A 23956-nucleotide genomic window follows, 5' to 3' on the forward strand; every position below is an offset into this window, starting at 1 on the left:
TTCCATTACAGAGGAAAAAATATTCGTGTGCACATGCCCAGCATAATTATATCTGCAAGCACCAAAGTGTGACATTAGTACAAGAAAAGAGAAACAAAATTGCTTTGAAAAAACAGAAGTAACTTCTTCAAATGTAGTTTATTTCCCATTTATAAATTCACAAATGAAGATGAATAAAATACAGAAGACAAAAATATTCTTCACTTCTCATAGGCAGTAGCTAACTGCTTTATGATCAGGAAACCCATTTGCTGATAGTTTTCTGTTTTACAAAAACTGGACTAAGGAACTACTAGTGTGAAATTCTGAGTTCCCTTGCTGTGCGTCTCGGGGTGCTTACTGCTCACGCCTCAGCTTCCAGAGTCCACAGATAAAGCCTCAAGTAATCAGATCACGTGCAGTCTCAACCAGCGGGACCAAGTGCATGCTTTAAAAGATCAAAGCTGAAAAGCTCATGCTTCCATTTTTTTCACTAGCACTATATACAAGTATATATGTATATAGGTATATACATACATATAAAAATGTATATATATGAACTGTTAACATGAGTAAAGATTCTCCAACATGTATTTCAAACATAGAACTGGAGGGTTCTTAACTACTTTTGCCAACATTCCCGGTTAGGTAACTTCACCCAAACTTTCTGCATTTTCAGTGTGAAGAAATGTTTATTTTTTTTTCCTGGATATGTCCCGTTACTTTAACAGCACAGTTTCTTGCTCATTTTATTCTCATTTTGTCTTTTATTTTCCTCTTGTTATTGAGAAAAATACCATTTATATTACTTAACAGTAACTGAAGACTGACAAAAACTCACTAGTAAGAAATTTTTTTTCCTTGTGGAACTGACAGCTATTCCACACGATGGAACAGCTAATGAGCAAATTCATTTGCTTCCCAGTCATGAGAAAGATGGCTATTAGGAATACCTGCTAGAATGGACACCCATATAGGGTGGCATGTAGACTGGGTGTTTTCTTAGAGAACAGTTGTGAGGAAGTGCCGTTAGCTGCTTCGAGCAGAGTCTCTGGGCACTCTGCCTACAAAAGGGAAAATGTTGGTCTAGTAAGTATAAAGGTCACGGACTAGTGAATTCATGTTGGGTTTCACCTACGGTTGTTTGACACAAGCTTTCTGCTCTTTCCAAAATACACGAAACCTAAATGATACAAGCCGTAAAGGGGAAGAAGTAGTCAAAACGTGGTTTTCTAAGGCTGAACCACAAAAGAATTTACAGAACAGCGACTGAGTTCTTGAATAACTGCCAAGTATTGCCACAGTCACCAGTACAAAACCTTTAAAGAGCTTTTTTTCTGGAAGGTGCATGAATTGATCTAATATGTATGTAGCAATGCCTCACTAACAATAATTGCATAGCATATCTATACCTTTTCTGAACCTTTTATTTACCTCCACGAACTCAAGAAATTTAATCAGTCCCTGCTAAAACAGAATTCAGACACTTCTTGCAAAAATGTTACTTTTGAAGAACAGATGAACAGTATGGTAACTGTCAACCAGCCCTGTTCATACTTGGTGAGTTTCTGTGTATCAACATGAATGCCAACTATCTTCTGATATGCAGGCTGAATAGGTTATGAGTACTAAAAGAAGGAAACAAGTATTCCAGTATTTAAAATCAATGTTAGAGATATTTAAGGGAACTTCTTTGTTTTGCAGCTATTTCACAATCTTAGATTTTCAGAGAGGACCTCTTGAAGCTTTTTGGTTGCTAGACTTGGCATTTACACAACTGTAACTTTAGTATTTGTTTCTGTTTTACTGAGGTTACAAAATGATGACCAAAATAACCTTCAGGAGCTCCAAAAGACTTCTCTGCCAACACATGCTAATGCTTATAGATCAAATAAACCTGAAGTAGTCAAACTGCTTGCTTTGGATAATAAGAGATTAAAATGAACTGCAAAAACAGGGTTTTTAAAAAAATAAAAGGAACTAGGTATCCTTGCAGAGTGAAGAGGTACAGTGGTACAATTGTTAAGAACTGCTTTGGTTGGTATAGGTTAACAACTCATTTAGTAAACTGGGAGTACAAATGCCTTATTGCTCCTTGAGTGGGGAAGGAATATTGTGTTCTTAGGAATATTATATTTTTAGGGAAAAGTAAGTGCACATTCTTCTCAGGAAGAGATAAAGGAAGCATGGAAGGGGAAGCTAAAATTCACTAGAATTACACTGCAGAGTGGCTCGAGAGCTCTGGCTTACTTGAGGTGCTGCAGAAGCAGCAGTGCACTCCACATGACCTGCAGGATTGCAGGCTCACCAGCCCGTCCCCAGCAACAACTGCTTGCCAGACTCCAGACGGGAAAATTATTCTGTTAACGTGTTTACTTGGATGCTCCTCATCCACACTCACACATTGGCAGTTTTCCTGTCTATCTTCTGGATCTGCAGTTAGCCTTAACTTTGGGTATGTACGTATGCTGCCTGCCTCTAACATGCAACTTGCAACGTGGCTGCGGCACATTTCCATGCTCTGGGGCAGAGATCTAGGAAACTCCCAACTGTTGACACAACACTCTTCCTATTTTAGTCCTTTATAATGCCACTGCCCCCTCTTTCTACTGCCAGGAAGCTGGCTTGGTTTTGTAACTGCGTTATAAACATCTGTTTTGTGGACCAAAGCAGCATACTTCCAGCATCTCGACTTCAACAGAATCACTTGTTACTTTCTGCTTCCATGATGTCCCAGTGATCAGCTAGCTGGACAGAGAAGCAAAAATCGGGTACCAGAAGTGCTACCCTTTATTTGCATTTGACAGATGTAGGAGGAATTTCCCAGCCAGTGCCTAGGGACTGAAAAGATAGGAAGGACTGGCTTCTCTTGATGAGATTTGTTTTGAGCATAAAAAGTGCGCCTGTCTTTCTCTTGTCACTGAGTACATACTCACTGACAAGGCTGCTGAGCAATGGGGAAGAAAATGAGAACGCGCAATCCAAAGAATAAGTGCAAGCAGTAAAATTTTATAATCTTCCTTTGGCAGTTCCAACTACTGCCCCACAGTTCCACAATTTTCAAAAATTGTTACAAAAGACAGTAAATTATTAGAAAAATATTTTACAACTCACAGAAGCAAAATGTCTATGGATTGAAGCACAATAAAAAGTTTCATTGCACAGGTAATAATAATTACTGGTCTATAACCAGTATAGAATTTTGGACAAAAGCTGCACTATCTACCTTATTCTAGCTCAGTGAAAGCTCTCTCCAGGGTGGAGGGTAAGGAAAGACTATTTCTAAGAAGAGTCCCATTCAGTAGTTTCAATTTTTGCAAAGATAAACTGGTGATACCCTCAATAGCAAAGGTCACATAGTTCTGCTTCTTAGATGTGTAACTTGGTGCCAAAAAGAGGAAAAGGATCATTCTGGTTTGTTAGTGACATTCAAAACTAATTACTTAAACTCATTTGTCAGTATTACTCCTGGTAAGATAACTTCTGAGGGGCTATTTCTAAAGCTTCCACAAGAGTCAGTTGAATTAGCTGCCAGGACAGACCTGGCTGGACTATCTCAGCAGCTTTGTTTGTTTACAAGATGAACAGCCATCAGGCTTCTGAAAAACTCATCCAAATGCTTTGAGGGACACTGTAACTTGTTTGGAATGTCCTGCTCTGAGGCTTGGATCTTCAATGACTTGTCCAGCATGGAAAAACAGAGATAACGTTGTGGCTGGTAAAAGAGACTCTAAACTCACTCTAACTACAGCTCTGACAAGTCAGTCACTGGTTGCTGGAAACTAGAACAGAACAGAACTATTTCAGCTGGAAGGGATCTACAGCAATCATCTAGTCAGACTGCCTGACCAACTCAAGGCTGACAAAGTTAAAGCATGTTGTTAAGAGCACTGCCCAGATGTCTCTCAAACGCCAACAGGCTTGGGGCATCGACCAGCTCTCTAGGAAACCTGCTCCAGTATTTGAGCACCCTCTCAGTAAGGAAATGCTTCCTGAACACTTCCTATATTAAAAAAGTTACATCAAAAGCATGAAATGATGATTACGGTGACATGATGTGTTGCTTAAATAAACATTCATGTATATTTATGTCTAGGCTGCTGCTTTCAAAATGTATGACTGGCATAGCAACAATGACAGCAGCTGCCAAGTAGCCATGTACTGCAGGCACAATACAGGCAGGAGGCCACTGCTGCCCCTTCAAAATAATCTCTGAATCTTTGTCTGGTTTGTAGGTCTTATTTTGTCTGTCCGCTTTGTAGGTTCTTCCAGGTCTGAAGTCACAGTCATCCTACTCCTACACCTGCCAAAGCAGCAGCCCAAAGAAAGACGTGCGCGTTAGGTGATGCCCTGACAGAACCACTAAGAAGGAGCACCACACTGACAGAGTGGGTGCTGTACTGGAAAACATCAGCGTGCTCCAAGAGACAGAGGCTCTGGGAAAGAATAGACACTACAAGCTGCTGGGGCACCTCTCCCCAGTAATGGTTAACAAAAGCGGGTGTTCATTGATCCAAGAGACTTGAAAGCCCCATGCAGGCTAGCTTCCTTTTTGTGCCAGTGGGGGTTTATGTTCCAAACAGATTCAAAAAATGCATAATTCAGCCCTCAGCAGTCAGATGTGTGATGCCGCGTTCCCACCCATGTAAACATGCCATCCCCTTGGACATCATAGCTGTGCTGAAGATTGCTTCTGACTCCATATCAATCTGACAGATCTATCACGCGGGGCAAGAAGAGGTAGAAGAACAGGAAACAAGGAGAAATACAGGCAGGAGTTACTGATCGAGCTCTCTCTTTTCTGCATTACAGATGTTCTATAAAGTACATTTCACTTTGTGTAACAATTTACTTTGCACTTTGTTCAGGTCTGGTTTATTTAACACTCTGTAAGCTTTCACGTTTCTTCAATTCTATTTTATAAACAATTTGTTCATGTCTGGCTGGCAAAACCTGGCTTCATTCTTCAGTTCCATAAACTTCTGGGTTTGCTCTTGTTATTGGCTGCTTTAACAGGGCACACCAGTTTGAGCTATAGGAATTAATAAAGGTTCTTCTGAGAGAGATAGTTTTAGGCATAAGTCAAATCCACTTGGGTAGAAGATTCCTGTATGAGACGGTCGGGGTGACTGGATGTAATCAAGGCTCGTTGAAATCAGTGGGAACTGGAAGAACTTTGCAATTTAGACATTTAGGTTCATAGAAGGCATATTAAAATAAATATGTATTTTATGTTCATTTGTAGGCTTTATGGAGACAAAAGACATTTTGTTAGACCAGCTCATAAAACTGGAAATAATGGACACGTTTTGGGGCCTATGAATCCTTTTTTTGGAATTACATGTAATAATTTTGCTATTCCCTGTATGGAACTGACAAGAACTGTGAAGCTGATGCTTTGCGATCTGTAACATTTCAATATAAATCTGATGGGTTTATGATACTCTTTAACCAAACACTAAATTTTTGAAAATGTAACAGGGATTATTTGATTGTTTAAAAGAGAATGAGTAAAGGATTCCAGAGAAGCAGGGAAAAAGAGATTTTTAACAGGCAAAAATACCCCAAAATCGATCATGTATAACTACTTTGCTATTTAAGCCATGACACTTTTTGTGCATAAGGAGGCAGATTTATGGTTTTATTGTATGCTGGTTTGCAAGTAAAGAATAGAAAGATTCATTTCATTTAAGCAATCCACAGAAAACTTGGTAAAATTTGTATGAACATAATATTGAGATGACCTGCTTGCCTTGTGAGCTAATGATAATCTGGCATCCTTGGAAGTTTATGCATGAGTGCATTCATCAGAAGATGCATGGCTTAGATCGTCACTTCTCCTAGATGCTGTGTCTTGTGAAACTTAACAATATCAGTGTTCTAGTTACCATTGCCACTAGAATGAGCAACCACTTAATTCCTGAGAGCAGGTCACACCAAATCCGTGCAAATTAAACATCATTATACAAGTGGTGCGCAAGTTTTTCTTTAAAGTGTCAGAGCCCAATATCTATTTTTAGGAGATCAGAGAGAATAATGAAGAAACGTATTTGCATCCCACTCCAGTCTGGCTTGGTCTTCACATCTCTATATAGATGTTTCCAACACTTTCGTCAGGATCGGGTTTCAAGTGTCAGATACTCTACTGAAACTATTTAAGTTCCATAAAACCACCTGCTTTCATTTTTTCAGCCTCAACTTGAGCATATCAGACAGCTCAAAGATTAGCCACAGTGAATAGCATTTTTTTCTCTCAGTTACTGAATTTCTAATTCATATGTATTTTGACACCGCATATATTTTAAAAACAAGCTAATCAAATACCAGAAAAGTACTGATGAATATATGTTTGGGCATATCCTTCTACTACATTTGACAGTCTTCAGAGCCAGCTGGAATGTTCTACGGCACAGGAAAAAGCAATTGAATACATGATTTGACAAAACTGGTCTAACGTATCAAGTTCTATTTTTGGCTAGCCCTGCCTGTTGTCTCTTGCGGTTCTGTTTTGTTTCCTTCTGTTTCCCTCTCTAACTTCCCCGCAACGGGCCTTTCGACGCCTGTTGGCATTGTCTCCAGGTGTACGCACTCCCTTTCTCAGCCCCTGACGGTTTGATGTATTTGACGCTATCCAGCAGCGCAGCGCCCAAGCCCTTCCGCGCACTGGGCCATGTGACACTGGTGGCTGCCCTGCACCTGGAGCACTGGGTGGGAAGCGCGGCGGTGGCGGAGGCAGCAAGCGCGCTCCCAGCACAGCGCAGCGCTTCCCCCGGGCGCTGCCGCCCGTGCTGGCCGACCGCCCCGGCAACGCCGCCCGTTCCGGCCGCCGCGGAGGCGCCTTTCCTCAGGCGCCGTTCTCATCGCGAGGGAAGGAGACTCTGGGCAAGCTTGTAAAAACGGCTTCTACACCGTAGAACGCGGCAACGCCCTCCCCGTGGACAAGCAGCGCTGAGACGGCCGCGGGACGCCGGCCCGACGCCGGGCAGGGCGCGGGGTGCCGCCCCGGCCCCCGCCCCGGCCCCTGGCCCTGCGACGCGGCGGCCCCGCCGGGCGGGCAGCGTCCTGCGGGGCGGCACCGCCCGCCGCTCTGCCGGCCCGGGGACGGGGCCGCGGCCGGGGCCGGGGCTGACCCCGCCCGCCCGGCCCCTCCTTCGCGGCGCTCGCTGGCGCGCACGGGGCTCGGAAGATGGAGGACTACGGGCGATTCTTGGCGCTGCTGGTCTCGGCGCTGCTGGTCGGCTTCGTGTCGGTCATCTTCTCCCTCGTCTGGGTCTTCCACTACCGCGAAGGGCTGAGCTGGGACGGCAGCCCGCGGGAGTTCAACTGGCACCCCGTCCTCATCATCACGGGCTTCGTCTTCATCCAGGGCATCGGTGCGTCGGGGGCCCGGCACCGGGGCTGGCGCGGAGGGGGCCGGGGTGGCGGGGAGCTGCGGGGCAGCCGGGGCTGCCCGGGGCGGCGGGGAGCGGGGCGGCCCGCGGGGTACGGCCGGAGCGGTTTCGGAAAGCCAGCGCTCCCCGAGGGGGGACAAAGAGCCCCTTGTAACAAGCCCAAACTGCTAGATCTGTTTTTTTTCTGCCAGCACTTGTTTACCCTGGCCGGGGGCTGCCTTGCCCTGCAAGAAGGAAGGCTGGCGAGCTGTGTTTCCCGAGTCAGCCGGAATTTGTGCGAGCTGGGAAGCGAAATGCCAGAAGCGCTGCCCGAGGAAAGTTTCCCTCTCGCTTGGCTCTCTCCCGTGTCCCAGGAGGCGAAGGGAGAGTTCAGTACCGCTGAAGCTAGATCCGGGAGCGGGGTTTGTGCCAGAGAAAACGTAGTACCAACAGCATCGGCAAAATGCAGTTCGTCAGCCCAGACTTGGCGTAAATTATTTTGCAAAATACAGCTTTTAAACTCATTATGAATTCTGTTGCCTAAATAACATACAGTGATTATGATGCAGTGGTGGGTTTTGGGTTTTTTTTATAGAGTGTGTGAATTCCCGATTGCACAGGGTTCAGCCTTGGGCTGACTTAAATGTTTCCCATTACACCGACAGCACGAGCAGTGTCTTTTTTTTCTGTCCCACACAATTCGTATGTTAGGTCTTAACGTGCAAGGGTTGTTCCTTGAGGCCAGCAAGAATACTGGAACTTGAACTGTCTCTTTGCTGTTAGTGTAATTGGCTAATTCCAAGAAAACGACCAAGTCAGACACACAGTAGTTGATGAACAGTACCGATTTCGGAAGGAAAAATTCAACGCTCTCAGTAAAGTTTGAAAAAGCAGATAATGATAGAGCACCACACAGGGGCTTATCTAGCCTGTGAATATATTTAAACTAGAGCTAAATATTTCAAAAATAAGGTCACAGGACTCTGCCTTAAAAATCCTGACATTTGGGAGTGTCAATTTATGCTAATGGCATTAAAACTAATGGGGAAATGTGACACAGATAACAGCTTCCAACGGTAATTTTTTATAAGGTCCTTGACAAAATTCTTGCTAGTTTCAACATGAAAAGAACTAAGTGAAACGTAACTAAGGTCTCCAAGAAGGGCAAATAAATACTGGAGAGAACAGTGGAAATTCTCCCACTGATTTTTGCAGGGAGAGGACGGGGAAGATTTTACTGTTCTTGAGCAATGAAGAACCTCTGGACACTTAGAGTATAAGTGTAAGCAGGAATATTTTTTTCTTTATAATAGAAGACAATCTGGGATTTTGTCTAGACAAACATAGAATTTCATTTTTAATAACTTTATTTACATTTGCTTCACTGCTGGATGATATATTGCATTCATCCAGCCAGAAAACTTGTCCAGCACATCCGGACATTCATTCCAGTGGAACATGTTTGCATCCCATCTGTGCTCGCTCGCTCTGCAGCAGGAGCCCAGCCAGTCAGAGGCTGGAAGGTGCAGGAGCGGTGGCTGTCTAGTTCTGGCTATGAAGGGAATTTTGTGATTGGAACACACACTGCAAATTTCTTTTTTTCAGTGGGAGTGGGGTGTGTTCTCAGCTTTGTGGCTTCAAGTTACAGATTACTACTGAGCAATAAACAGTATTTTGAAGTTGTTTTACATAACATTGCTCAGTAGGTCATGGGAAGTGTAATTTCAGGCTGTAAGTAAGCAACAAGAAACACCTGTTGACTTTACGAAGATCTGTACTACTTACTGTGATCAAACTACTGTATTTTATATAAGTATAGACTTTTTAAGAAAATAGGGGGAGGTTTTCTGCAGCTTTTTCCTATGTATTTTCTTTTTTTTCCTCTGAAACACAGTTTGTCCCTGTGTCACAGAGTAAGGATGTTGCCTCAAGCCTTGTGTAGATAAGAATATATGTAAAGTAAATGGAAGTTTACGATAGCTTAAAAAAACCCAAACACATATACAAAGAATTCATTGATAATAGAGCATTACTGGGGAGGAAATCCTATTGTATAACAAGAAAAGCCAAGTCGGAGACTGAAGGAGGATTATAGTAAATCAGGTGAAATAACAACAGATAAGATACAACTGTGAATCCAATTCAAATTAGGCTGACAGAAGTCTGCCATTGAATTCAAAGTAATTTGGATGAGATTGGGGAATAGGATACCTCTTTGCACGTATACAAGAAAAAGAAGTCTTTAAATAGTCCAAAGTAGAAAGGAATAGCTAATAAATATATTGGTTAAATTTGTGTGAAGGATTTGAAATAATAACCAAATCAACTGTTTCCTGAGTTCATTAAAGTCTATACAAAGGATAGAAATGTTGTATTGTTGGTCTGTAGGAGGTAGAAGGGAATGACTGTAATAATGTGTATATTGGGAAGCAGATGTGCCCTGATAAAAGTGTTGAATATATGTTGTCAATCAAATGAAAAAGCTGTAGGCATGTAAATATTAATACTTAACTATTTGTGGATTGGCACCTACAGGCAAATGATACCTGACAAAACCCTGTCAGTGCGCAGTAATTGTCCAGATGATTTTCTAGACCTGAAGTGGGAAAACCACAAGCAATAAAAGTCTGTGTGCATATTAGTACAGCAATATTTTTGAAAAGAATATGATAGGAAAAAACATGAGGGAAAAGTGAGTTTTAAGAAGGGTTTGAAGGAATAGTAGTGTGATAGAATGGGTTAAATAAGTAAATAAGGAATTCTGTCTTATTTGACACGTGGAAATGATGAACAATGACTGTAGACACAGGGCATGCTCCAGAGGATTATTTGCATGCTAGTTCGTGTTTGGCCTGCAAATGATAATGTTTGGTTCTCTCCCAAAGGACTAATTAAGAAACCCATCAAAATACAATGTGGAATAAATGATTTTTGAGGATTTCCTATTACTCACCTAATAAAAGATTTTTTTTTGTACAGAGATGTGACAATCTCTGTTGCAGACTGAGGAGCAGGATAGTGTTTGTTGGGGTTGTGGAAGATTGAATAAAGAGTGAGTCAGAACAAGGAGGGTGGGGTTGTCTTTGTCTCCCATCCTTGGATCGGTCTTCTGCTGCTTATGAGTCACATGTAAACTGTACACAATAAAGTTGCAGGTTGACACTATAAATCATGGAAGATGCTTGCACAATTAATATTTCTCATTATATATGATTTATAAATATCACATAACTTGTATTTTAAACAGGCTTAAAACATGAATATGTAGCCTAACTCAGCAGTATATTTATAAAGGAATACAACAGGAGTGTTACTTAAAGAGTTCTTACAGGGAAAAGAGAAGGAAAAATCCTGGTCTGCCACATTACCATGTGGTGTTACAGAGTCAATTAAATTTCATCTGTATGGATGAATAACGTAGGTGGGTGAGAGAAACTAACAGCTTACCGTGGCTGAAATGTAAGCAACAGGATCAGCCAAGAAGGAGCAGGAGAGGAAGTAGGAGGAGTGAGAGGAACATTCCTTTCTGGCAGCTGTGAGGTGCTATGCAGTGCACTCCAGTGCACTGACAGAACCACGCTGTGTGCCTTCTGAGGTGGAACGCATCTCATGAGCACTCCATGACACTGTGTAGCACGTGCAGCATATGCCAGTCAGAAATACTAGAGAGCTAACTCTAGAATTTTGCTTTGTACATTTGGCAAAGAACAGCTGTCCCATGCCACATACAAGATATTGCCACATCACTGTGCCCTATGTGATGTGCTTTAAAATCGGAAAGCAGAATCTTCCTCCTCGTCTCCCCTGAGTTCCCCAGATTGTCTTGCTTCCTCCTGCTGGTCAGAAAAGCACCAGTGATGACAAAGGCAGGGCGAAGCACACAGAAGTGGAATAAAAGTGGTGGTGGACAAATGGGACTGTCTTTTCACAGTGATAAACAGTCAGATCTGCCCAAGTTGCATTATATAACCCCACACATAGCCCTCACGGAAGGAGGATTAAACCAGATTGTTCTGTCATGCGTACGTCCTGGGCTGTGGCATGTAACATGCTAATGCATGGTATTGTTAACAAGTGTCCAAGCCATTAGTCTGTATTCCTTGCTTTTCTGTCATATGTTTCTGTTTATGGGAGACAGCCCAGAAAATTCATGGTCCAGGTAGAGATCCGAGACTATGCGAACAAGTGACTAGGGAGTTTGATAGTGATTTTGGAAGTTAAATCAACTAGATGACAGCATCTTCTGCAACAAAGAATAACGTTACACAACAATTTTCGACTGGACTTGGCCCTCTGAGATCAAAGACTGAAAACTGAGACCAGGACCTATGCACTTCAAGTTTACTTCAAGACATATAGAGTCCAATACTCGGCTGCACTTGGAATAAATTATTGACAATACTATGGGCCATATTGTAAGATGGAGCAAGGATGATTTACTGGGAATGTCCTCAGGGGATGTTGAGGCTTGTCTGAAATTAATTTGTCATTTATTATTTCACAACATGCAGAATGAATATCCTATTTATTTCCCATAACCTGTGCTTTTTGCATAAAAAGGGCTATGGAGAAGTAAGGCACATGAGAATCACTTAAGTAAACTCTTAATCTCTGATTCTTAATCAGGTAATACTTTTTTTTTTCTCTGGTGCACATCTATATCTTAATGTTTGGAACAGGAGCTTTTTTAAAACCTGCATATATTCTTATTCTTTTGTTTTAGCATAGCTAGTAATATATAAAGATTTGAATGTAATTTCATAAGCAGAAAGCTTAAATGAGGTTGTGATGAATCAGATGAATGGAGCTCAGTCTTTTTGCTCAGGCAAGACATTATGGATGTGGGCATTAACCTTTATTGGTGAAATGATAAGGTGTCTTCATAAATATTTGTCGCCTGTTATCTGAACATACTTGTGTGCTGTCAGACATCCAAAGAATGACTACCGAGTTTGTGATGAGATGTACCTGGGGCTCCAGTGATCTCATCTGGTCTCTGTGTGTCCCCTATGGAAACCACCTGGGTCATAGGACAGGCAGAGGACAGCTGTAGCAGGGAAGGAGCAGTGGGGACCCTCAGGAAAGAGCTTGGTGAGAAGCAGCTCTAGGCTAAGTTATTCTTATGGACCATCTGGAGTTAGATCACTAGAAATTGTTGTTTTGTTCAGACTGGACAAAACACTGTCTGCTGGAGTTATTAATGCAAATATAAGCAAAAATCCCTTACATTCGTCTAATATGGTTGGAAGAGTTGTAGCTGCCAAATGCTTTTGTCTCTTAAGAGTCAGATTATGATTCTCTTATGCTGAGTAGCATTTTCTCATTTAAAGTAGTCCTATTAATATCAATGCAATAGATAGTCATATAAATATCTACACAATTAGAGAACAAGATTATCCAAAGTTGGCAAAGAGAATAAATAAAAAAGAATCTGACACACTTTCTCAGTAGATGGTCTGTATATAAGAAATGGGCCCTATTCGTCCAATCTGACTAGTTACAGAGAAATCAAAATCCTATGCAGAATCCCTGTTAGATCAGTTTAAGGAATGAGGAAAAGCTGACATCAAGTTGTTCACTGTTCTCTTTTTGAAACATGCGTAAGTTTTTTTAAAATTAGGAAGAATGCTCCCTAAAAGCTATATTTAAGCCTCAGTTGTATATTTGGAACATGCTATGCTATGTGCAGGAGAAAAAGCCTTTTAGTAGACTTTTTTAGAGGATTAAAGGTTGGATTTTCCTGTAATTTACAATGGAACTATGTGAATGATGCATGATTATTAACATCTGAGAAAAGTTGTCCTATAAGGCGTAAAATTTTGTTTCTCTTCTTTCTTCAGCTATTATTGTGTACAGGTTGCCCTGGACCTGGAAGTGCAGCAAACTCCTAATGAAGTTCATACATGCTGGATTAAATACCATAGCTATGATTCTTGCAATTGTTTCTATGGTAGCTGTGTTTGAATACCACAATGCCAGGAACATTCCTAACATGTACAGTCTGCACAGCTGGATTGGGCTGACTGCTGTTGTATTTTATTCTCTCCAGGTCAGAATCTAACTGTATTTATAAACTCGTTGTAAATTGGAAGAATGTGTTGAGTAATTCAGGCACAATAGGCCTTCATTAATACACACTCACTACTGGGATACCCATTTTACATTCTGTGATTTGACAAATTAGCATGTAAATGTGCAAATATTAGATCCTTGACTTCAAAGAAAAATGTATTTTAAAGCATATTTTGTTTACTTGCTGGGATAATGGCAGTTTATTCACTATTCACTTACACAGCAGTGTGTTTCTGAGCTCCATAAACTGCTGAAGTTAAAGTAAGTGATTTGGTTTGTTGGCAGCATATTTAAATACAGTTAGAGCTTTTATTAAGGAAGTCTCAGATGAAGTAACTGTTTTTCTTTTTTTCCAGCTATCATAATTTTAAGTAGTCGTTTCTTGGCCTCAGGACTTTTATTATCAGCAGAACAAGTGCAGCAGGGTGTGGTGCAGATCTAAAGGCTCTGACATGTGAATGAGCTACTACTGGTTAACCAGTTTTCCTGAATCAGCAAAACTTTGCTAAATGTTTGTGTGCATGCTTTTAACTGCACCTATTGGCAGAGAATTAGAGTTATCATAATCTAAAATGAGCTAACTTGGTATTTTTTGCATTTGGCATAGAAGAAGAGCAGGCATGCCCTGACATTTAGTGTGTACATACAGATGTGATGTTTTTGCATATACATTCTGAATTCCCCATTCCGTGTTACTGCACTATGGAAATGTATTTTGTTCCTTCAAATTGTGATTCTTAATGTTTTTCCCAAAACACTAAAAAGAAAAAAAATGCAACTTAATTATCTGGTGATCAAACACTAAAAATCCCCAGCTGAGGGAACTGGGTTCTGGACTTTTATCCTTCACTGCTCAGGCTAAGAGGTACAGGACATAGTATTGAAATAGTGTTTTTAACACTGAGAAAAAAGAAAGCATATTGCAGCACTGTTGAGTATATTCTTCATAGTTGAACAACAGTTAATGAATAAGAAGGAACAATGTTAAGATTTTCCTTGTCTAATTATGCAGTTATTTCAGGGCAATCTGTGCTGCCACTATACTGAGTATCAGCATTTTTTCTAATGGTTAAGATAAAGAATTGTGAATAAGATCTTAGTTCTACCTTTCATTTTGCTACTATAAACATGATAAATGGCACTTAATGCCTTGCCTGTCTCCTCAATAGAACTGTGGTGTTACTTCCTCCAAACTGGGATGTAAGTCTCCAGTCAGAGACTGATGTTAAAGTGATTGAGCACTATTGTTAAAAATAATCATAAAGTAGTTATTTCTGTTAATAGAGAAGACGCTTGGCATTTGCCAGAAATGGTATGTTAATCTCAGAACTGAAAAATTACTGAGGGAGGATCCTCACATAATACTATGCCTACAAGAACAATAGTGTAAATATATTGTATTTAAGCCAAATGTATGTTAATACAGTATAGCCCAAGGGCATAAATTTAAGAACAGGGCAGAAGTGTAAAATAGAGACGGTGTCTTGGAAAGCAGTGTCTCTAGAAAGAAGTATTCAAAGACAACATGAAGCTCAAAATGAGTTCTTGCGATGCTGTGACAACAGGAAAAGTAAATTCTCTAATAAGAGATTACCTTAACCCCCATATATGGCTTTGGTGAAACTAATATGAAATACTGTGGAATATTTTTTTTTTAAATTAAATAAAAGAAGCAAAATTTGGAAAAGTAATTTGAGAGCTGGAACTATCTTCCAGTGAAAGACTTAAGCTCCAACTGTTTAGCTAAAGAAGATTAAGAAATGACTTGATTATGGTGTATTAAAAAGCTTCCCAGGGAGAAAATATCAGGCTCTTTAATCTAGCATGGAAAGACAAAACAAGGACTAAGACTGGAAGTTAAAGCAAGATGAAATACAAATTCATGCACTATTTGTAATTTAGCAGCAGGGTTGAGTAATGATAGAACAATCTAAAGAACGGATGCAACCTCAATAAACCTGTGACTGAAACCATGTGACATGATGGGTTATCTTCCATCACTAAATTAGCCCTAATGGGGGGGCTCATGTTCCCTGAATATCTTCATGCCACTCACGCACATCTTCGCTCTGTAAATGCCAAATGATTGATATATTGAGATATAGACAGTTGCCCTTCTAAAGACATGTACTTTAATTTAACCAAAACTCTAACAAGGTAAAATGATTTAATCCACTCAAGTCAGAAGCTTAGACTGCCTTCTGATCTTAATTTATGTGTAAATCTGTAACAGAAGCGGAGAACAGAACTTAAAGAGACTGTAAAAATGTAGCTGCTCACATCTTTAACACATTACTGAATTCGTGACACTGAAAACTTGTGTTTCTGGTACTTAGTTTGGTTGCAGTTTTAGCATTACCAGTAAATTTGTACACTGATATTAGGTGGGTTTTTTTATAAAATATTTCATGTCTGCTTCCCAGGTGCTAATCCAGCTTTAACTATGAATCTGTTTTGTGTTTAGCTTTTCTTGGGTTTTGCTGTGTTTCTGCTCCCTTTTGCTCCAGTTCCTCTCCGAGCAGCTCTCATGCCAACACATGTTTATTCGGGTCTTGCCATCTTTGCAACAGTGATTGCAACAGCGCTCACGGGAATCACAGAAAAGCTTATCTTTTCATTGTAAGTACTTTTTTTCACTTGTTTATTACGGTTATTCATTGCACACTGCACTTCCGTTTGCACAGAATAATAACCATCTAGTAGTACTGGGACATTATTTTGGTTTGTTTTAAAAAGACCTTCTACCTAGCAGGAGACTGCTCTTTTTAGACCAGGATTGTCTTTAAAGCAACTGACTTCTTTTTTCCCTTCCAAAGGAAAAATCCTGCATATAGTACATCCCCACCAGAGGCAACTTTTGTCAACTGTCTTGGTCTCCTGCTTGTCATATTTGGTGCACTTATTTTGTGGATGGCAAGCAGGGCCCATTGGAAGCGCCCGCCAGAAGAGAATGCTAAAGTTCTGCGGCCCATTGGAGGGACTCCTGACGGCACAGAAGCAGAATCCGCAATGACAGACGGTAGTAATGCCGATAAGTCTGACCTGAGGGTCAGTAGTGAAGCAGCCAGAAAACAAAACCTCAAACTTGATGAAGCAGGCCAACGATCAACTATGTAAAGAAAATGCATGGAATAACAGTACTATTATAGTGCCAACCCCTTCCTGGTTCCTTCCAATTTAGTTATATTGATACATAAATAGGTTGGGGTTTTATTTTCCGTATGGCTTGCTCAAAGATACTCAAGTTTTCTGCATATGAATTAAAATTCCAGTAAGTGCCAAACATATTATATTGGTTCATGCTCAGTCATTTAAAAAACAAGAGCATGAATGACATCACATAATGGGGAGATCACATAACTGGAAAATATTTTCCCTATCGCTTCTTAATTTAATGCTTACATCTCTTACAGTCACGAAAAGTTAACAAGAGTGAGACTAAATTTTGCTCTCAGTGATTTTGCAGGTTACGAATTAAGAGTCACGAAGTATACCAGACAGCAGAATTTAGTTGGTCACACATAATTTTTCTGGTGATGTTCATTTTTTTAAAGCCCTGATTTCTCAAGCTAATTAACCCCCTCATCTGCTGCTAAAATGTATGGTATTTGAGGTCGTTCGGCACTTTGCAGAGTTGCACCATAAAAATGTTTAGTCTAAAATTTTGAATCCAAAAAAAGAAATGAAAGTTTGCCTGAAATCTTCATTAAATGTTACGTTTCCATTTAAAACTTACATGTTGGGGTTATTTTTTTAATCAGAACATATCTATTAACTTTTTAACCAACTCTGCCAAAGATACTGTAAACTAACAACTTTTGGCTTTGTATTATGTGTGATCATTACTGAAATCTAAGGAAATTGTAAGCCATCCAAATGCAGAATTGGTCTTACTTGGAAAGCTACAGATACACACTTAGAAAAATATGTGTCACTTAAACCAAGTCTTCCTTTTATCCCGGAAAGCAGCATTTTACTGTTTTTATTTCCCTGCACACTTCTATTGATTTATGGCACTAGACTAGAAATTAGGAGACTAGAAACCAGAGAAAACTGCTAGCAGTCTCACAGAAGAAAGGAGCTTGAAGTGAGAAATGCTTCCTCCAACAAACAGCTGAGCTTTGCTGATTTGATTAAAATGCAATCCGTTAACTGAAAGCGAATTTTGGTACCTCCACACTGGTGTCAAAATCATTATTGTCACAGGCATGAAGACATATTTTAGTATATCAGCAAACTATATAAAGTCTGTGACTTTTTAATTTGAAATTAAAGTGTTAAATAATGCTGTTTGAGTCTCTGCTGGCACTTTTATAGCTCTTTCTAGTAATCAGACTATTAATGTATTATGCTCATTCATTATTTTCACAGATATAAACAATACTTATTTTTTACTACCATAGAAGAATAATTATAGTACGTTCTTTTGATTGCACGTGTCCAAAATGATGAGCCTTTCTATTATAATCTCTTGTAAAACCTGCAGAGCCCACTACAAGTCCAGATTTATCACTGTTCATGTTGCAACATAGACAGTTTCAGACAGCATATAATTTCCTGTTTTTTTAAAGACTACATAAATTTTTATCTACTTCATTTTTTAAAATGTTTAAACATTAAACTTTAGCAAATGTGCAATTTTGGTAGTTCAGTGTTGCATTAGTACAAACAATTTTGGTCATGAGTTACTTTGGATCTTCTCTGACAAGAAGTACCTCAGTCTGTTACTTTATTTGTAATAATACTTAATTATTTGGTGAATGCAGTATAGAAAGCTAGCACAGTAGATTATTTGAAAAACTTTTCTGCTGTACCATTTGGTACTCAAGGACTACATCCCAAAGTTCTGTGTTTTCACTTCCTATGTTTGTGAATGACTATGACCACCTAACATTGGTGTATTGTTTCATTTGAGAAAATACCTGCTTTTAGATGCCTTAGTGTAGAATTCAGGTATGACAGAAGGAATATTGTCCTACTATGTGAGCACTCCTCCAGTGCCACTATGTGCAATGGATCGGCCAGCTTTTTCCCTGTTTTTCAAGCTCCACGCAATTATCTGTCATCCCTAAAATCGTTCTGTGCAGCTTCAGCATAAAATACAAATAGTACTGATAGCAGCTTTCTGAGAGAAAAACAAGAGCCTTTGTTTTACATGATAGTGCTCAACTGACATGACATGATTATGTTATGCATCCTATTACGAATTTACATATTGAACATTAAGTAGGAGGAGGGATTCACAGTAGTTTCTGGAGAACACTGAACTGTGCCGTCGTCTTCTGATCTCCTTATGTTCTGCTCACCAAGTCTGCTTTTTTGGTGAAATCGGCAAGCATCTTACAGCAGGTGGAGGCACGTTTACTTTTTATGAGAGAAGCTCTTAACACTTTTGAAGTATAACAGGTGAATTGAATAAATTAACTGTTCTAGTAATTTACTGTACTCGCTTTCTGTATTGCACTCACACAGGCAACAGCATTTTAAGTCGTTACGTATTGGCCTGTTACTATGTCTCATCCACTTGTGAAAATGAGCTCATTCAGTCCTTGCATAGTGCTAAGTCATCTAACAAAAGCATGTGTTCGTGTGGAAGGTAGTCACTTATGTAAGGATTGTTCTGGAAGAAACTCTAACTGCACAGTATATTGGGAAAAAAACCCACAAAATCTGTGATTTCTTTTGTTAGAACACTGACTTGGATGTATTCAAATCAACAGCTTTTAGGTGAATGGTTCTATATGCCATTAAAGTTTAGTATAGTAACCATGCCTTCTGTTTCCCGTTTTATTCCATGTACCATTCAAGGGTAATGACACTTGAAAATGGTGGCATTTCTTTACTTCTCTATTCTGATGATATAAAACTAATTGAAAATCAAGGATTAGCAACCTTTTGAGGGTAGTCTGCCAGACTATATTTTTGTTTTTCAACTTAGAGGTTAAACATGATAGTAGAAACTCAGTGAGAGCTGGAAGATTCCATTCTGGGAAATGATCATAATCAGTGTATCTCATGTGTATGAACTGTGGGCTTCTGGCTGCTTTAGTCTTTGGAAGGTCCCCATGAGATGCAGTAGCTGTGGGCTCCTAAACCTTGCTCCACCTTGGTGTGTGCAATTTCAAACAGACTGAAAATGCTTTAGACTTTCGGCTTCTGTTCTAAACTGATTAAAAAAGTTCTTTAAGTATCCTTGCAACATAGGAGGTTAGTTCAAGTGCTAAATAAAAATACATGGGACTTTGGAGAGTAATTTTCTCGGGGAAAAAAACGTATTCCTAAAGCTGCTTCTCAAAGTGTCCTTCCATTAACTTTCCTTTCATGTAACTTATCATACCCGTACTTATGTGTAATAGTAGCAACATGGGAAATAAAAAGGTATATAAATGGAAGGTAGAACTTTAGCTTTTTTATCAGTATTTTTCTGCATGTTTGGAAATCTTCTATATTGTTTTTACATGGACGTGATTGTAGAGCTTACATTCCAAGTTTGGATTCCTATAAAAACATAGGAAGTTACAACACCTAACATTAAAAGTGCTATTTTTTTTAAGATGCCTGGGAAAAAAAAATTTTTAATGTATTGACATGCTGTCATGCAGTACTGCGCACAGAAGCAGAACAGTGTTTTTTCCAACATTAATGAAACTGAGAAATGATGGTGCAAATTAGATTTTAAAATTTAATGTACAGTAATTACATGTAAACTTCTTACTACATATAACCAAGAAGATTGCATCTGATATTGTAAATATGGATTACTTGTTTACATGGATATTTTATTGAGAGGCTAAAAGATATTGCCAAATATTTTATATTTCAGAAGACTCTTGCTTCTGTTTCACAAAATTCCTTCCTCCGTTTCTAACTGTTCACATGAACTTAAAGAATATTTTATTGTTTTGTTACTTGAGTACTTATTTGTAGATGAAAGCAACTTTTTATTTACAATGTCTATGTGCCTTATTCTTTTTTGTATGTTAATAAAAATGATTTTTCAAACAAGTGATACCACTGAGTATGGATATATATTATGGTACTAAAATACAACTTATTGAATTTGGCAAAAGATGAAATTATTCTTATGAGTACTTTTTTGAAAACAGGAGGCTAGTTTTACAAAATTTCTGAAATATTTCTTAATTCCAAATGTTTCTGATGATTTTCCTGATGAAATTTATATACTCTGAAGTGCTAGAAGGATAATCAGTATATAACGGAATGTGAAGGAATTCACTGTATAAAGAAAGAAATAGTATTTCACCTTCTGATCATAATAGAAATTCCCCATAACAGTTGTTAGAGGGGAAAGAAAAAACCCCAAAACTATCCTGTCATGAGATTGCCATAGCAAATAAGGGAAGATCATAAATTCGGAGGTCTGGCAGTCACATAATGCGCTGTAAGATCCAAATAGTCCCAGATAAATAACAGCCAAACTGAAAGCAGAGCTAAGGTTTTGACCCCATGGAATCTTCAAGTGACTCATCAATAGGTTATTGATCATAAAATGCTATAAATGGCAAAACCATGTTTATGAACATATCTGTAACAAGAATTCAGGTGATTATGTTCTTGAGCTTAGTAAGATTAATTGGAAACATTTCTAAAAGTGTAAGTCATGAACTGATTATTTCTGAGTATCATACAGCTGTGGCTATAATTTTCCAACATCATCGTCATGGAAGAGTAAAAAATACTGTTACAATCATCAGTATAGCAGAAAACTTGCTGTACTCAAACCTGACAATTCCCTGTTGCTGATAATGTCTCTTAACTGTCTCCTGTAGGCTGGACTTTTTGGTGAAAGTTCTGGTAAAATACTCCATATTTTTAAATATGTTGATTATTACAAAATTCAACAAAAGCTCAGTTGTACTCACACTTGAAAGAGGGGACTCAAAATTTTGGCAGGAGGACTAAATTTGTGTGGAGGAGTGGTTTTTTGTAAGCAGTTGATGGAATCCTTGTAACTTACGTACAGACTCTTGCATTGTGTTCCAGTATGAGGAACACTTTCGATCTCTGTAAACAGACTAGTGGGCAGTAAGGAAGGGTGAATTACTATACGGGAAGAGACTGAAGTCCAGGTCAAAGAAAAAGGATGACAATCATTCCAAGCGATGCAGCTAACAGAAGAAAGGAGGTAAAGTTGAGAAAATCCAGTTACTACAGTACACATATCAGAAGTTTTGTTGTAACAAAAATGGGAAGGCACACAGCTAACTCTAATAGAAGAAGTAGAAACAACTGGTATAAATTTCAATGAGCTCACATATATTTGCCAAATACGATCATCACAGACTACCAAGCAACATATGTTAGATTGGGGCTTGAGCTTACAGTTGATTCCATGGCCCTGTAGACTGACTACTCATTGGTTCCCAAATTCCATCATTTGCCTATCGCCAAGTCAAGCAATAGCTATAGAGCTATCAGAAAATGGATAAAAGTTGTGAAAATGTTTGTGAATTTTATCTCAATTTTCACTAGCGTTTCCCAACAAAAAAAATTTCTAGTGGTACTCAAAGTCTGCATGATATTATTAGTGTGATTAATAAGCAGATTTTCAAATATTTTTGTAGTAGATGATCCTTCTCCACGCTGAATAAGCCCAGCTCCCTCAGCCTCTCCTCGTAGGACAGATGCTCCAGTCTCCTTATCATCTTCGTAGCCCTCTGCTGGACTCTCTCTAGTAGTCCCTCATCCTTGAACTGGGGAGCCCAGAACTGGACACAGTACTCCAGATGGGGCCTCACTAGGGCAGAGTAGACGGGTAGGAGAACCTCCCTCGACCTGCTGGCCACATTCTTCTTAATACACCCCAGGATCCCATTGGCTTTCTTGGCAGCCAGGGCACACTGCTGGCTCATGGTCAACTTGTCCACCAGCACTCCCAGGTCCCTCTCTGCAGAGCTGCTCTCCAGCAGGTCAGCACCTGGCCTGTACTGGTGCATGGGGTCATTCCTCCCCAGGTGCAGGACCCTGCACTTGCCCTTGTTGAACTTCATCAGGTTCCTGTGCGCCCAGCTCTCCAGCATGTCCAGGTCTCGCTGAACGGCAGCACAGCCTTCCAGGGTATCAGCCACTCCTCCCAGCTTTATGTCATCAGCAAACTTGCTGAGGGTATACTCTGTCCCTTCATCCAGGTCATTGATGAAGAAGCTGAACAAGGCTGCGCTGAGTACTGACCTCTGGGGAACAGCACTAGTTACAGGCCTCCAACTAGACTCAGCGCCACTGATGACAACCCTCTGAGTTCTGCCATTCAGCCAGTTCTCAATCCACCTCACTGTCCACTCATCTAGCCCACACTTGCTGAGCTTCTCTATGAGGATGTTATGGGAGACAGTGTCAAAAGCCTTGCCGAAGTCAAGGTAGACAACATCCACTACTCTCCCCTCATCTACCCAGCCAGTCATGCCATCACAGAAGGCTATCAGGTTGGTCAAGCATGATTTTGCCTTGGTGAACCCATGTTGACTACTCCTGATAACCTTCTTTTCCTCCATTTGCTTGTCATTATTGCTATGAATATTGGATAAATACTATGTTAAAAGACCTCCAGTATTGGTATTATCCTAGCAATTCAGCTTGAGTGCCTGATCTTCCTGTTAAAAATATCAATTGCTGTTGCAGTTAAGGGATAGCTGATAGATCACTGTGGCAATGGGAGCACCAATGCTGTCTGACTACTGTTTCTGAGCAGATACAGAGAATGGCATTAAAAAAACAAGAAAATTTAAGTGTTCATTGCTGTTATTGCTGCATCTGTAATGAGGACTTTGAACAAAAGTTCAGCAAGACACAGCCCCTGAAATCATTTTAGTCTGTCCCAAATGCAAGACTTCCAATGGATAAGAATTTACATAATGTTACAATTGTCAGGACCCTGAACACAGCAATAGGCCTTAATGGCCCTGACCAGCCTCACCTGGGACCCTCACCCGTACACCCCTGCTCATGACTCCAGGGGCTCTAATTAAGCTCAACCTGGTTGCTTCAATCCTTGCCTGTGCCCTGTTGGACCTGACTTCTGGCCTGGTTTCTGCCTGACCCCATCACCATGGACCTGCCCAGTGATCACGGGACTCTGAGCCTTGGCGGGTCTGGTTATGACCTGTGCACTGACTTTCCAGCATGACTGCTGACCTGCCTCAGCACCATGGACTTGCCTGACGATGCTGAACCTGGTTGCCATTTCTATGCCTGCCCTACTCCCAGCCAGCACTCGTGCTCCCTGACAGCAGTCTTCTTGCATATTCAGCCTATACTCTGAACTGGATAGATCAGTCTTCATGGAGTATTTGCTGCAGACAGGCAGTGGCTTCTCCGCTTGTAACTATTTCTACTCTTCATATGGTTTTATGGAAATACTTAGCTTAAAAAGCCTTAAAATTACATTTTAGTTATAATTCATAAATAAAGGATGAGGTGTGGGGAGTGAACAAAGATGTTTGCTGGACAGTTACTCAGTAAAAAATAAAGCACTTTTTTCTGTGTTTACAGAGTGATACAAAATGATTCCATCACTT

At 40.0% G+C, this 23956-nt stretch overlaps 1 protein-coding gene across 1 annotated transcript; it reads left to right on the forward strand.

Annotated features, from left to right (window-relative positions):
* Nucleotides 1-7087: 7087 nt before the first annotated feature.
* Nucleotides 7088-20378, forward strand: CYBRD1 (cytochrome b reductase 1). The gene is made up of 4 exons (XM_075430545.1): nucleotides 7088-7352; nucleotides 13190-13398; nucleotides 15886-16040; nucleotides 16238-20378. Exons 1-4 carry the CDS (start codon nucleotides 7166-7168, stop codon nucleotides 16536-16538), a joined length of 852 nt encoding a protein of 283 aa, XP_075286660.1. The 5' UTR covers nucleotides 7088-7165; the 3' UTR covers nucleotides 16539-20378.
* The last annotated feature ends 3578 nt before the right edge of the window (nucleotides 20379-23956 follow it).

Source organism: Opisthocomus hoazin, chromosome 9, assembly GCF_030867145.1.
Source record: "Opisthocomus hoazin isolate bOpiHoa1 chromosome 9, bOpiHoa1.hap1, whole genome shotgun sequence".
Lineage (NCBI taxonomy): Eukaryota > Metazoa > Chordata > Aves > Opisthocomiformes > Opisthocomidae > Opisthocomus > Opisthocomus hoazin.